This window comes from Mastigoproctus giganteus, chromosome 6 (assembly GCF_048544385.1).
Source record: "Mastigoproctus giganteus isolate SK-2022 chromosome 6, ASM4854438v1, whole genome shotgun sequence".
In the NCBI taxonomy this organism is placed as follows: domain Eukaryota; kingdom Metazoa; phylum Arthropoda; class Arachnida; order Uropygi; family Thelyphonidae; genus Mastigoproctus; species Mastigoproctus giganteus.
Window position 1 is genome coordinate 32045508 of NC_143580.1, and position 12909 is coordinate 32058416.

The 12909-nt window shown below is 35.1% G+C and overlaps 1 protein-coding gene across 1 annotated transcript in view; it reads right to left on the reverse strand.

Annotated features, from left to right (window-relative positions):
• Positions 1-12909, reverse strand: part of LOC150084133 (eukaryotic peptide chain release factor GTP-binding subunit ERF3A-like) — a 212304-nt gene that overhangs the window by 138443 nt on the left and 60952 nt on the right. Inside the window, exon 3 of the mRNA XM_090375053.1 lies at positions 5643-5810. Within this exon, the coding sequence (XP_090231179.1) occupies positions 5643-5810 (168 nt within the window). The remainder of the gene's footprint in view (positions 1-5642; positions 5811-12909) is intronic.

Here is a 12909-nt window from a genome sequence, read left to right on the forward strand (position 1 = left end):
ATGACTGCAAATGCTACTGGGACGCACAGATTGTCTACATTCGTTATTGGTAAGTCGAAAAAACCGAGCAATTTAAAAATCTTTCCAATTTTCCTGTTTTGTATAAAAATCATAAAAATGCTTGGATGGATGTTTCTGTTTTCCGAGATTGGTTTATAATTTTTTAAATTCAAATAATCTTAATTATTTAATTTAATCGTAAGGTAAGATTAAATTTATTTAATCTTACCTTACGTTCAATTATTGGATAACTGACGCTCTACTATATATATTACAGTATTTATTGAACTGAATATCAAAGGAATCATATGACTAATGAAATTTAATAACAATATGGAATATAGGTATTCGGAGTAAAAATATACCTATAGAGCCATAAGGCCAAGTATTTAGGTAACCTAAGTTGGATTTCATTGTCATACCCTATAATTAATATAATAATAAAAATATGCTTTTGCTTTCTGCTTTAGAGAGAGCACTAAAGATACTATTGGCATTAATTTTTTTTTTTTTTTTTGTCCTCGCCTTTTCCCATTATATATGGGGGTCAGCATTTTTTTATTGTTTTGGTATGCAATTTTTACGGCCGGATGCCCTTCCTGACGCTAACCCTCACCCTTTATCCAGGCTGGGGATATGCGGTGGTCATTCCCTGACATTCCGCATCCTCTGTATTTGGTGGTCACGGGCTCGAACCCTGGTCTAATCAAGAAGCGTGCACTACGCACTACTGTGCCTGCCCACCTGGCTATGGAGGCACCTTCAGCATTAAATTTTATACCTCAAAATCTATTAGAGTAATCAGAGGGTAATTGAGGTCCATTGCTATCCTTATTCTTCCTCCTATTCACCTTAATTTGGCAAAAGCCATTCCTTTTCACTACATAAATAATTTTCACTAATAAAAATTCTTAGTTGGCACTCACTTTCATTATTTTTGATTCACTGCTATCTGTTGGGCTAGCAGTTATTCTGTCAGTTTGCTGCTAAATTTAACACAGATTGCATTTATAATATTAGAGTATTGGAATTTATAATTTTAGAATATTTGAACCTAGACAAACTGGCAATTGGCAAACAGAAACAGATAGCCTTAGCCAATCATGATAGGATGTATTGAGTGGAGCTAGCCCTCGTCAATGTTCCATTCAATGCATCCTTTTATCAGTAATTTATGTGTTTAATTATAGGGTATAACAATGAAGTCCAACTTAGGTTACCTAAACACTTGGCCCTATGGCCTTATGGCTCTATAGGTATATTTTTACTCTGAATACCTATATTCCCTTAGTATTCAGTTCAATAAATACTGTAATACAGTCGATTCCGGTTATTTGGGACACACCAGAACTAGTGCATTTTGACCCGATTAAGTGGCTGCCCCAATTATCCGAAGTTTCACGTAAAAAAAAAAAAAAAAAAAATACAATGGAGTCCCGCTTTACAATTGGTTCACTGTGCAGTCAAATCACATTACGATGGAGTCACCATAGTAAAGTACCGTTCACTATATGATGTGTAGTAAGCGCCGGTCATTGTGATCACGTTTGTGAATTGAACTTGAATTCTATTAAACAGTGATTCTAATTAGCGAAAATAGGAGGAATATAATCCACAGGCTATAAAAGTAAAGATATATTAAGCACAAATTTGCCCTTCATTACCTTACCAATTAAAAAATTAAATGATATGTGAAAATCGGAAGAATATACGTGATAATCAGAATAATTAATACGTACTGTAATATGTACATATTAATTAGTTGACATTTCTGTTCACTGACATTTGTGGGTGGGGGTTAAAATTTAAAAAAGTAAAAAGATAAGCAACCAATAACAAAGAACATGGCACACACAAATTGCAAGTAACAAGATACGTGCAAGTGAGAACAGAGTAACAATTTATGAAGCTTTAAAAATAGGAATGAAGAAAAGATTCTGAAAATTAATTTTTTTATACGATTGAAGATTCCATGGAAGTGTAAATACATTTCATCATAATAACCCACAGAATTCCAGCTGTCGGTATTATCGCAAATTCAATAAGATCGAGTTTACTATCCGTTTATGATAGATTGCACTAATAGAAAAGCCAAATAAACTAAAAAAATAGACATTGTTTTTATTGTTTTATGGTTGTGACCTCCAGAAATCTGACCAAACCATGTGGTACAGTCGAAGACAATCGTAGGGTAATCTCCAGTTCTGCGGTCTCCTGCCCCGATTAAACGGCATGTTGTTCCAATTAAGCGAAGTAAACCCTGGCTATTTTCTCGATTGGGTTCTGTTTTTTTAAGATTTGCCACAAATAAACGGCTGCCCTGATTAACCTGTGGCCCAAATAACCGGAATCAACTGTATATGTTTTACGGACTGATGTAATGTTTAATCAATATTTTGATGGCATTAATCTGATACTCTATTTCTCTAATTCTATATTTTTTCTACATTTTTATCACTTATTTCACATATGTTTATATATATATAATTTTATAAAAAAAAAAAACACTGGTGTAGTGTTCCAAAGAGAGTAGAGGCTATCATAAAGGCCAAAGGTTTCAGTAGATGTAATTGGTTTTTCTGTAAATAAAGGTCATTTTTAGATATGCAGTTGTCTAGATATTAATGACAGGGTAGTGTATTAGTGCCACAGTTATCAACAGCCTATGCATTTTTTTTTTTTTGAAAGAGTGAGTTCACAGCATATCTGCATTCTCAGCCCCATAAATAATCCCCATTCACTTGGATTATGTACTGGAACTACTAAAACAATAATTAATAGAGTAAAAATTAATCAATAATAAAACAAACATTAATCTCAATATATTGTTGCACCCCCTCAACTGTCTGATAATACAAAGAAAATTATATCCTTGGACAGAGAGAGAGAGTCTTGATCCCAACATCTTTGCAGAACATTTTTCAAGACCAAAATCTCTTACCAGATCATTCTGCTCATTATGTGATGTGTGAACTGTTGTGGGTCACACCCATTCCATGCTGGGAACAGTCTGTTGCCATGTGTTAGTATTTTCCCCAATGGCAATGTTGCAGCACTTGAGTGTGTTGCAAAATTCTTTAATTAAAATAGTATCTAAGCACTAAATGGTAAAAATTGTCATGAAAAATAAAGCTGATGTAATCAAGTTAAATTAAACATAATCCAATGCCAAACAGCAAATAAGTATTTGCCATATTGCAGATCAGAAAATATTATAACTAGATGCACCTACTGATATCAGCAGTAAAAGCACGACTCTTAGCTTTTATTAGAATTTGTTCTGGACAGAAAAATAAAACACTTTTCTGTTGTGAAGAATTGGCAAAAAAATATAAAACTGGTAGCATAAAATGGCTTCAATAAGTATTGTTACACAGAAAAGTCCATTAGTTCTTATACTGAACATGTTTTATACTGAGAGAAGACAATTTCTAAATGTCTTAGAGAAGTTTTAAAAAATATTCTTGATCAACTATGGTTAATCACATTAAACAAAGACAAAAGGAGGAAAAAATTATTTTAAAAATGTGCTAATGGAACCTGAATGACATGTGTGTGTGCGTGCGTGCTGGTGGTCAAAAGGCCAAGCACTTTTATGTGTGTAAAAATTACATGAAGCATTTTTATTTTTTACATTAGAACAATAAGAATAAGTTATTTATCTAATGATATATGGCTTTCAAAACTTACATTTCTGTCAGAATTATTCCATAATTTAAACAAACTGAATGAAGACATACAAATGGAAGGCAAAAATGAAAATATTCTTTTTTTCAACCAATAAGCTTAATGCTGTCAGAGAAAACAAGTTAGGTAATTTGCGCAGTACATTACATTACATTTCCGACATGTTAGGACCATAACGTGTCTGAAATTAATTTATTTCTTAACTTAATTGAATTTTTCCTGTAATTAATAGAAGTGAAAAGTAAATAACTAATATTCTTGTTATAATTAATTACTAATTAACTAACAAATAGACTAACTAAATAGTTAAATAGTTAAACAGTGAAGATTTTTTGTAATGTAATTTAGTTATTTCCTACTGAATTTTAATTTAATTACAACTGAAATATAACACATATTTCATGTTTCTGCTGTAATGATTAATATAATAAGAAAATGATAATGATTCATGATTTATATGTTTAGTTAATTGATAAAAAAAAAAAAGCCAAGCTCCTTAAAGTTTCACACGTGCAAATTGAAAATAAAGAAAATTTCTTTTCTGTGCATCTGCCACATTGCCATTTCATTCCTCTAAGTGCACAGCAACAAACCAGTGCTTCAGCTATTATATATACAGTATAGGGATAGCCTGTGCACAGCTGCCAACTTTCAAAAAGCTGGAGATCAGGCATTGGTAAAGCAACAGAAAACACAGTAAGTTTTTTTTTGGCCAAAACAAAAAAAAAAAAAAAAAAGGTGCTTCTCAAAAACAGACTTGGAAAAGCAGTTTTTTAAAGTCCACAGTGCACTAGAAATTAAATTTCACTGGCAAAATATCCATTTCATATTAACATACAGCTATGGGTTTGTTTATCAGTATAGTATGATTTGAATTCCATATACACGATAATTTAATTTTTTTCCATCTTTGAACAGGTCGGGAGTAGAAATGCTATATCATGAATCAGACCATTCAACTGATTCACCTTACCAGAGGCTACAAACAATGTTCAAAAATTACAAATTATCTTAATTACTTATCTAACTTTCTCCTCCAATAATATATCTGTACCAACATGTAATTTACAGGAAGTCTCTTATTGTTTGTCCCTCCCACTACCACTGTATTTTTCTCTCCCGGGTAGTCAGTACAGTTACTGCCTTTAAAAGTATATCAGTATATTATACATTCAGTTCAGCTTACCCTTCTGATAGGAGAAAGGGATTAAAAGAGTGTGCTGTGACTCATACACTGGGTAACTCAAAAGTGGCAAAAGAACCCTACCTTGAGGGCTGCCACTGCAAAGAGACCCAAAGAACCAAGGATGTTTGATATTTGGAATGGTTGTAAAAAGTTTGGGGGGAGAATTTACCCCTGCCTCTGCTCAACACTCTGCTACACAAAGGGTAACGCTACAGTCAGGGTGGAATTAAAAACTTGAACATTTCCCTCAAAATTTTTCCAAATGATAATCAGCAAAGGAACTAGTCCACAAGAATTAGTCCCTTCCAAGATCTGCAAAATATAGTAAGTAGCACCTAATATAGCACTTAATAAACTATAGTAAAATAGTTTTAATAAAGAAGCTTCCTACATCTAGGAAACTTTTTTTTTTTTTTTATTAAAGTAACTCACCTCTATAATTTGAGTTTTTTTTTACAGATATCTATAAGTTTTTTGGGTTTTTTTTTACATCGAAAAGGGTTAAAAATAAAAACGAGGCAACCAATAAGATAGCAATATTTTAATGATTCCTCAGTTTTTTTTCACTTCTTTTATTTTTAACCCTTTTGTAAGAAAACAGATGTGCAAGTTACAGAGATTAGTTAATTTAAGAAAGCAACTTTCTAAATATATTTATTAGTATCTATATAACTTAGAAGCCTTTAGGGCTATAACCCTTATTATTTAGTATAACACAGGAAAATATAACAGTCAATAAATTACTACAGATTTTTAAAAACAAACTCACCGACATGACCTATAAATACAACATTTACATGTTCCTTCCTTGGTCCTTCTTCTTCTTTCTTAACTATTTTTTTCTTATTTTTAGGGACTGCCTCAGTTTCTATTTCTTCTTCTTCTTTTCCTTCTCCATCTCCAGTATGATTTGCTTCTATATCTACACTTTCCCAATCTGAAATTATAGGCAAAAGATAATTCAAAGAGCAGGTGCTTCTGTTATTTCAAATAGGGATTTTAAACCTTTTTACAACTACAGAAGTGTAAATCATTACCCACCCCCAACACAAATGGTTAATAAAGACTATACAAAACAACTAAAAACCATGTTTTTAAAACTGATGTTAAAAACACATTTTCAGTTTTCAATCTCATGTGAAAAATAACGCTTCAAACATGAATTTTCAACAATTTATTTTAACTTGTAACAAAAACTTGTTTATTCCCTGAGTGTGCTACTCAGAGAACAAGTGTGTATGGAATGAACTGTTTTGCTAGGTACACAGCTATCTACTTTTGGCTTTCAAAGAGATGGAGATCAGATAATTTTAAGCAGGAGCAAATTTTTTGGCCAAAACACACACACAACGATGGGAGTTTATTGGCACATACACCGATGAGCCAAAACATTATGACCAGCGAGTTATGAAAATCAAAGCAACTGCAGGTGAACTACGGTGCATGCGCAGGTCGGGACACGGTATAAAAAACACTCGATACTGAGCTCCATTAATCAGTGTTACTCTTGTTCTTCAGATCGGAAAGGCAGTGGACTTAAGCAAGTTTGACAAAGGCCAAATTGTAATGGCCAAACGATTGGATCAGAGCATATCTGAAATGGCACAGCTAGTGGGATGATCACGGTCAGCCAGGGTTAGTACCTACCAAAAGTGGTCCGAGGGGAACCCACGAACCACTGGCGAGGTGTTGTACGACCACAGCTCTTCAATACTCGAGGTGAACTAAGGCTCTCCTGGATGGTACGTGGCAACAGAAGGGTGACTGTAGCGCTCGCTGGTGATGCGAGTAATGTATCACACACAGTACATCGAACTCTGCTGAAAATGGGGCTGCGAAGTCGCAGGCCACTCCGAGTGCCCATGCTAACCACAGTTCACCGGCGACAGCACCTACAATGAGCACACAAGCATTGAAACTGGACCTTGAACGATTGGAAGAAGGTCGTCTGGTCAGATGAATCGCAGTTCCTGTTGCACCATGTGGACGGCTGGGTACACGTGCGTCGCTTACTTGGGGAAGTGATGGCACCTGGATGCACCATGGGATGAAAACAAGCCAGTGACAGCAGTGTCATGCTTTGGGCAATGTTCTGCTGGGATGCCCTAGGTCCAGTCATCCATGTGCCTGGCACTCTGATGTCTAGCACCTACCTAAACATCATTGCTGACCAGGTACACCCTTTCATGGCAATGGTATTCCCCTCTGGTGGTGCCGTCTTTCAGCAGGATAATGCCCCATGCCACACCGCCCAGATTGTTGGAGATTGGTTTGCGGAACATGAGGAAGACTTCCAGGAATTACCCTGGCCTCCAAATTCCCCAGACATCAATGCCATCGAGCACCAGTTGCTGTTCCAACACAAGCCTGTGGTTTGTGTTGGAACAGCAACTCCGATCTGCGGCGTCTCAACCACGATCTTACAGGAATTAAAGGATCTGCTGGTTACGTATTGGTACCAGAAACCACAAGACACATTTAGAAATCTTGTAGCATCCAATGCTTGCCGGGTACAAGGTGGTATGGCTGCAGGCAGAGGACCAACATCATATTAGGTAGATGGTCATAATGTTTTGGCTCATTGGTGTAAGCTACTTGCCCAAAATGTGCCTATTTATTCAGGATGGAAAACAAATGCAAAACACAATCTTTTTCATAGAAAGCAGTTCTCAGAAGGAAAAACAGGAATTTTTGAAGCCCAAACTGCACTAGAAATTAAGTTTGATTAACAACAGACGTATTTTATATTAAAATACAGCCATAGGATTGTTTTACCAGTACACCGTGCTTTCAAATATATGCTTACCTAGGATTTTTCTGTCTGGATTGTCTGTTAGACATCAACTGATTATAGCTGCTTCAAGAAAGACTGCTGTACACTTCACGTTCAGAAACGTTAAGTCAAAGTTGTGCTTATAACAATGGCACTATTGTTTAATGTTAATATTACAATACTTAAATTATGCAAGAAATTAGACATTTTCTGCATCTGTCAAAAAAAAAGAACGTTCCACAATTCATATCTTCCCTGTTCAGAAAAAAGTAGCTATCTAATTCCACTTTGAACTTTACCAAACTATCAGTCTCGACCATTGTGGCAATCAATTCATTCCAATGGTCTACCAACATGCTGCTCAAAACCTAATCTTCTGCTGCTCCCTCAATTTTTTTTTTTTTTTTTTCTGTTTCCCGTGGTTCTTTTCTCTTCAACTAGACAGAACACCATGTGCCTTTCCTAGCCACTTTGTTACACTTCATGGAAAATTTCATGTCTGGCTGAATCATTAGCCACGAATATTTTTCATCCCAAATCACTTTTAGCTCCACTTCCCCTAAGATATACTTAACTCCTAGATTTCCTAGGTGCAAAACCTTACATTTAGAAACATTTAGGTTCAGTTGCCATTTTTCAGACCATTTTTGCATCTAATCTAAGTCATTTTGAAGAAAATGGCCTGGTTTTGGTTGTTAGCCACCTTTCCTATCTTTATCAACAGCAAACTTTGAAAGCTTCCTCTGTACTCCCTCATCATGTCATTAAGGAAAATAAGAAAGAGAAGTAGCCTCAACACTGATCTCCAAGGGACTCCACAAGTGGAGTCCCTTGGAGATCAGTGTTGAGGCTAACTAGCAGTGGTGCAATGTTGGCTGAGGTATGCCCATTTATGACTCTGTCTCCTATCTCTTAAGCAGGTTGTATCTTGCAGATTACTGGTAAGATCCTTTTCTGGATCTTACCAATAAACCCAATTTGCTCAAGTTTATATAATAGTCTTTCATTAGGAACCATATCAGAAGCTTTACTGAAGTCAAGGTGAATAGTGTCAAAGCTGTTTCTTGCATACAAATGTTTTTTGACTGTGTCATAATATTATGGCTTTCCCTTCACAGACCAAGGCTGTGATCAATCAGAAATATCATTTACTGAGATGATCCTGTATTATATACTTAACCACAGACTTCATGATCTGTTTGATCATTATATATAGTTGCTGATCATTATGCACATCCTTTGTGGATTTGCACATGCTAGCAATTCTCCAGTCCAAGGAGCTTGTCCTGGATTCAAATGATGATCTCATTAACATCCTCAATGGGATGGTGCACTCATATGTAGCCTATTTTTGAATAACATAATATATACTGTCCACTCCTGGAGCCTTACCTTTGCTCAACTTCAATAGTTTTCCCAAATCTCTTCTCTGTGATTGATATATCACTTAATTCACAGCAGCCTAATTCCCTGTCAGTTGCTTCATTCGAATGCTTTCTCAACAGTAAATATCAATGCAAATACAGGTAACTGGTGAGTATGGGCTTGGCAAACCCAGGGTCCTGAGATGGATATCATCATTCTTCTCTTTCTTGGTGATTCCCTTCTACTTCTCTCTCTCTCAGGATAACTTGGGAATTTTTTTTAGCTGGTGCGGCATAAAGCCTCAGGCTTCCTTGAACTATATGGCTAGTAATAATAATAATAATACGGTAGTTAGGTTCCTATAAAATCTCATGCAGTGTAAAACCGTGTTATATGGGATCAAGACCCAATACAAAAAGGGGTTACGTTCCAAAAGCTAACAAAAATACATCTTTTTTTTTTATAACTCACGGAAACCTAATTTTTATTAAAAATAGTAATAACTGAACAAACGTCTTACGAACTGTGATGCATATATGTCAGATAATGTATGTTCATTTAATTTTTTTCCTCTTCACTGCTGCTAAGTACAATCAAAAGAGAATGTTTTCTCTGTTGCAGAATATCTTCACCTTCTGAACTTTCTTCTGCAGCACCTAAATTTCATGTATCTTCTTGCATTCTTTAAAAAATCAGTAATCTGAGTTTGTTTGCATTTGCTTGATAGATCTTTGTAAATTTCATAGTATGGAGCTAAGCATGCTCCATATATCAGAAGTTACCCTTCTGAACTTTGTGCTCCTTTCAATCAAAGGATCTGCATTCAAAAAATAAACTCTAATTACTCAGCTAAGTTTATGACTTCCCATATGCTTTTTAGTGTAAAATGTGGAACTAGAATTTCCATCTGCACTATCATCCTCTGAATTGATATGGTTTACCTCCAATGCCATTTCTACCAAATCTAGTTCGCCAGCCTCTTTTTCTACCAGTAATTCTTGAGCATCTTCAGTAGTCATATCATCAAAACCTTCCCCTCCTACTGACTTAGCAAGTTCTACTGTCGCACCGATTCCATTTTCTGCTGGTTCAATCATATTTCCCCGAATGAACTGGCTCTGGCCATACATTTTTCCAACATGCATTTAATGCTGATGGTTTACTTCTTTGAGCGATAAAGTTATGATTCCAATACAGTCCACAATTGAAAAAAATTTTTTGGAATCATTTTCATTGTTTTAAAGGTAGATATAATGAATTGATCTAATGACTGAATTAAAGAAGTCGTATTAGGTGGTAGGAACATCGCCTCAATGTTTGCATAACTTAAATCCTTTGGATGGCCTGGCACATTATCCAATAGTTATAAAACTTTGAAATCTAGATTTTTTCTCTTTATATAGTTTTCCACTGCTGGAACGAAACATTTAGACACTATTCTTTAAATAAACTGGCAGATACCAAAGCTTTTTTATTTGCTTTCCAATATACTGGTAACATGTTTTGATTTACATATTTCATTGCACAATAATTAGAGGATCTATAAACTAGCATAGGTTTCATCACGTAATCTCCCGATGCGTTACTGTACATAAGTAACATTACATCATCTTTTGATGCCTTAAAACCTGGTGCAGTGTTCTCATTTTTTGAAATAAACCTTCTGTTGGGCATTTTTTCCCCAACAAAGACCTGTCTCATTGACACTGAAAACTTGATGTGGTTTGTATGTGCTGTTCAATAATTTTTCGAAATTCTGCTGCATACTTCTTGGCAGCTTCATTATCAGCTGATGTACCTTGAATTCTTATGTTATGTAATAAGAAGTGGTTTTTAAATCACTCAAACCAATCTTTACTGGCAACAAACTCCGGGTTAATAGAACTTTCTCCATTTTCTTTTAAATTTTATAAATTTTTAGTGCCTTTTGTTTAATTACATTTCTGTCTAATGGATCCGTTTTTTACTACTATCGTCAATCCAAATACCGAGTGCTTTTTCCATTTTCTGAATTATTGGTACTAGGGAACGAGTTGTCTTATTTGCAGAAATGAAAGATCCTACAACAACAGTTCTAATTTTCTGTTCATTTTTCTTTGTATTTTGGATTGTTGCTTCATTTAAATTTAAACTTTTAGCAATGTATGATACCTTCCCCTTTTTAAAACAATCCAAAATTGGTATCTTTGATTCTAGAGGAATAAAGTTTCTTGTGAGCAGTGCTTTTTTACTTTCCTTAGACATAATTTAGGGCTGGAATTTAATTCACAACAAAGAAATTATTCCAATACAGTTCTTAAGAACAGTTTAGTAATACATACCTGGAAAAATTTATAAATGTTTAAATAAAAACCAAAATAACTTTACAAAAACCATAAGTCATGAACTGCATGCTTCAAAGTCACAATTTTTTATGATCTCAAAAAGCATAAGTTCAATAGCACAGAACCAGTTCAATCAGATAAGGGGCCTAATCCAGGGATCTCCCAATAATTTTTTTGCATAATGACTAGCGAGTCAACAGCGAGGATTCACAAACTTACAGCGATTCACACAACAACAGGGATTCACATCCAGCAATAATAGCAGGGTTTTCACTGCACAGATGCTCAAAAATATCGTGTCATGCGAAGTTTGCTGCAATTTATCAATCATATTATAGCAAAACCATGTTGTAGAAGTACAGTGTTATATGGGGTTGCCTGTACATATTCAACTTGTCTGCCACGTCACTGAAGTTCCTATGACATAACCAGTTCAATCAGATAAGGGGCCTAATTCACTCTCTTCTTTTTTTGTATTTATGCACAAATAAACCCCTTAATCTCCATTTTTAGCTCCCTTCTACTTGGTTGCTCATATTCAGCTTTTGTGTCCTATCAGTGGCTTTGTTACACATACTTATAATACTCAAATAAATCAGTATCTGAAATTTCTATCTGGTGATAGCCTGTAATTATCTCATGCTTTTTTCTTTTGTAAACCTTTTCCACTGGAAAGTTTAGACTTGACTACCTGAGCATCACAAAAAAAGAGATCTGAAATGTTTTTTTTTTTTTTTTAACCTGGCTGAATATTTTCTCACACTCAGCATTGCTATGAGAAATTGTTAAAATGCCAAATATGACTTGGAATAATTTTTTATATTTCATGCTCCCCTGTGCACTTCAGAGTGGTCCTTGGTCATTTCTCCAACCAAAGACCACTATACATCAATTTTCTTCTTTCATTATTATTGAGAGGAGAACTGACAACAGATACTACAAAATGTCTATTTCTTGATCTTTAATGTTATTGAGAAGTACTGGAAACTGTGAGCTGAGATGAGTTGAGTTGTGTGTGCGTGTGCTTGCAAAATCAGTTTATTTCAATTTGGTTCAAAAAACTTGTTAACAATGCTAATGGATGGTAAACTGGTTCTCCAAATACAATTATATCTTAACACTTCTGAAAGCTCAGTTGGCAACTTCCCATCTATGAATTTTGTTTGGGATCAGGAATTCACAACAGAAAGTCAGCTAGCCACCAAAATAAGTACACAATTTACCAATTTATTTAATGCACTCATAACTTTTGCTTGCTATAAATGTCATAAACGACACCTCAATATCACCCGGTGTATTACAATTCACTGAATTGTATCAAAGTATCACTGAAAAGTTCCTAAACTCCCATAGAAATGGCAACAACAGTAATTCATTCATCTCTCCTTGGTCATCTCCACTTGACAATGTGCAGCAGTCCAGCCTCGAGAGCAGATCAAAGGAGACATCTTGTAAACACGGAGGAAAAAACCAGTCCCTGGAGTAACCAGTCTCTGCTCTCTGTCCAGAACCAACAAACACTCCAGGGTAGCTCCTGCCAAGGGAGCAACTAGATGAACAATCACTGGACCATA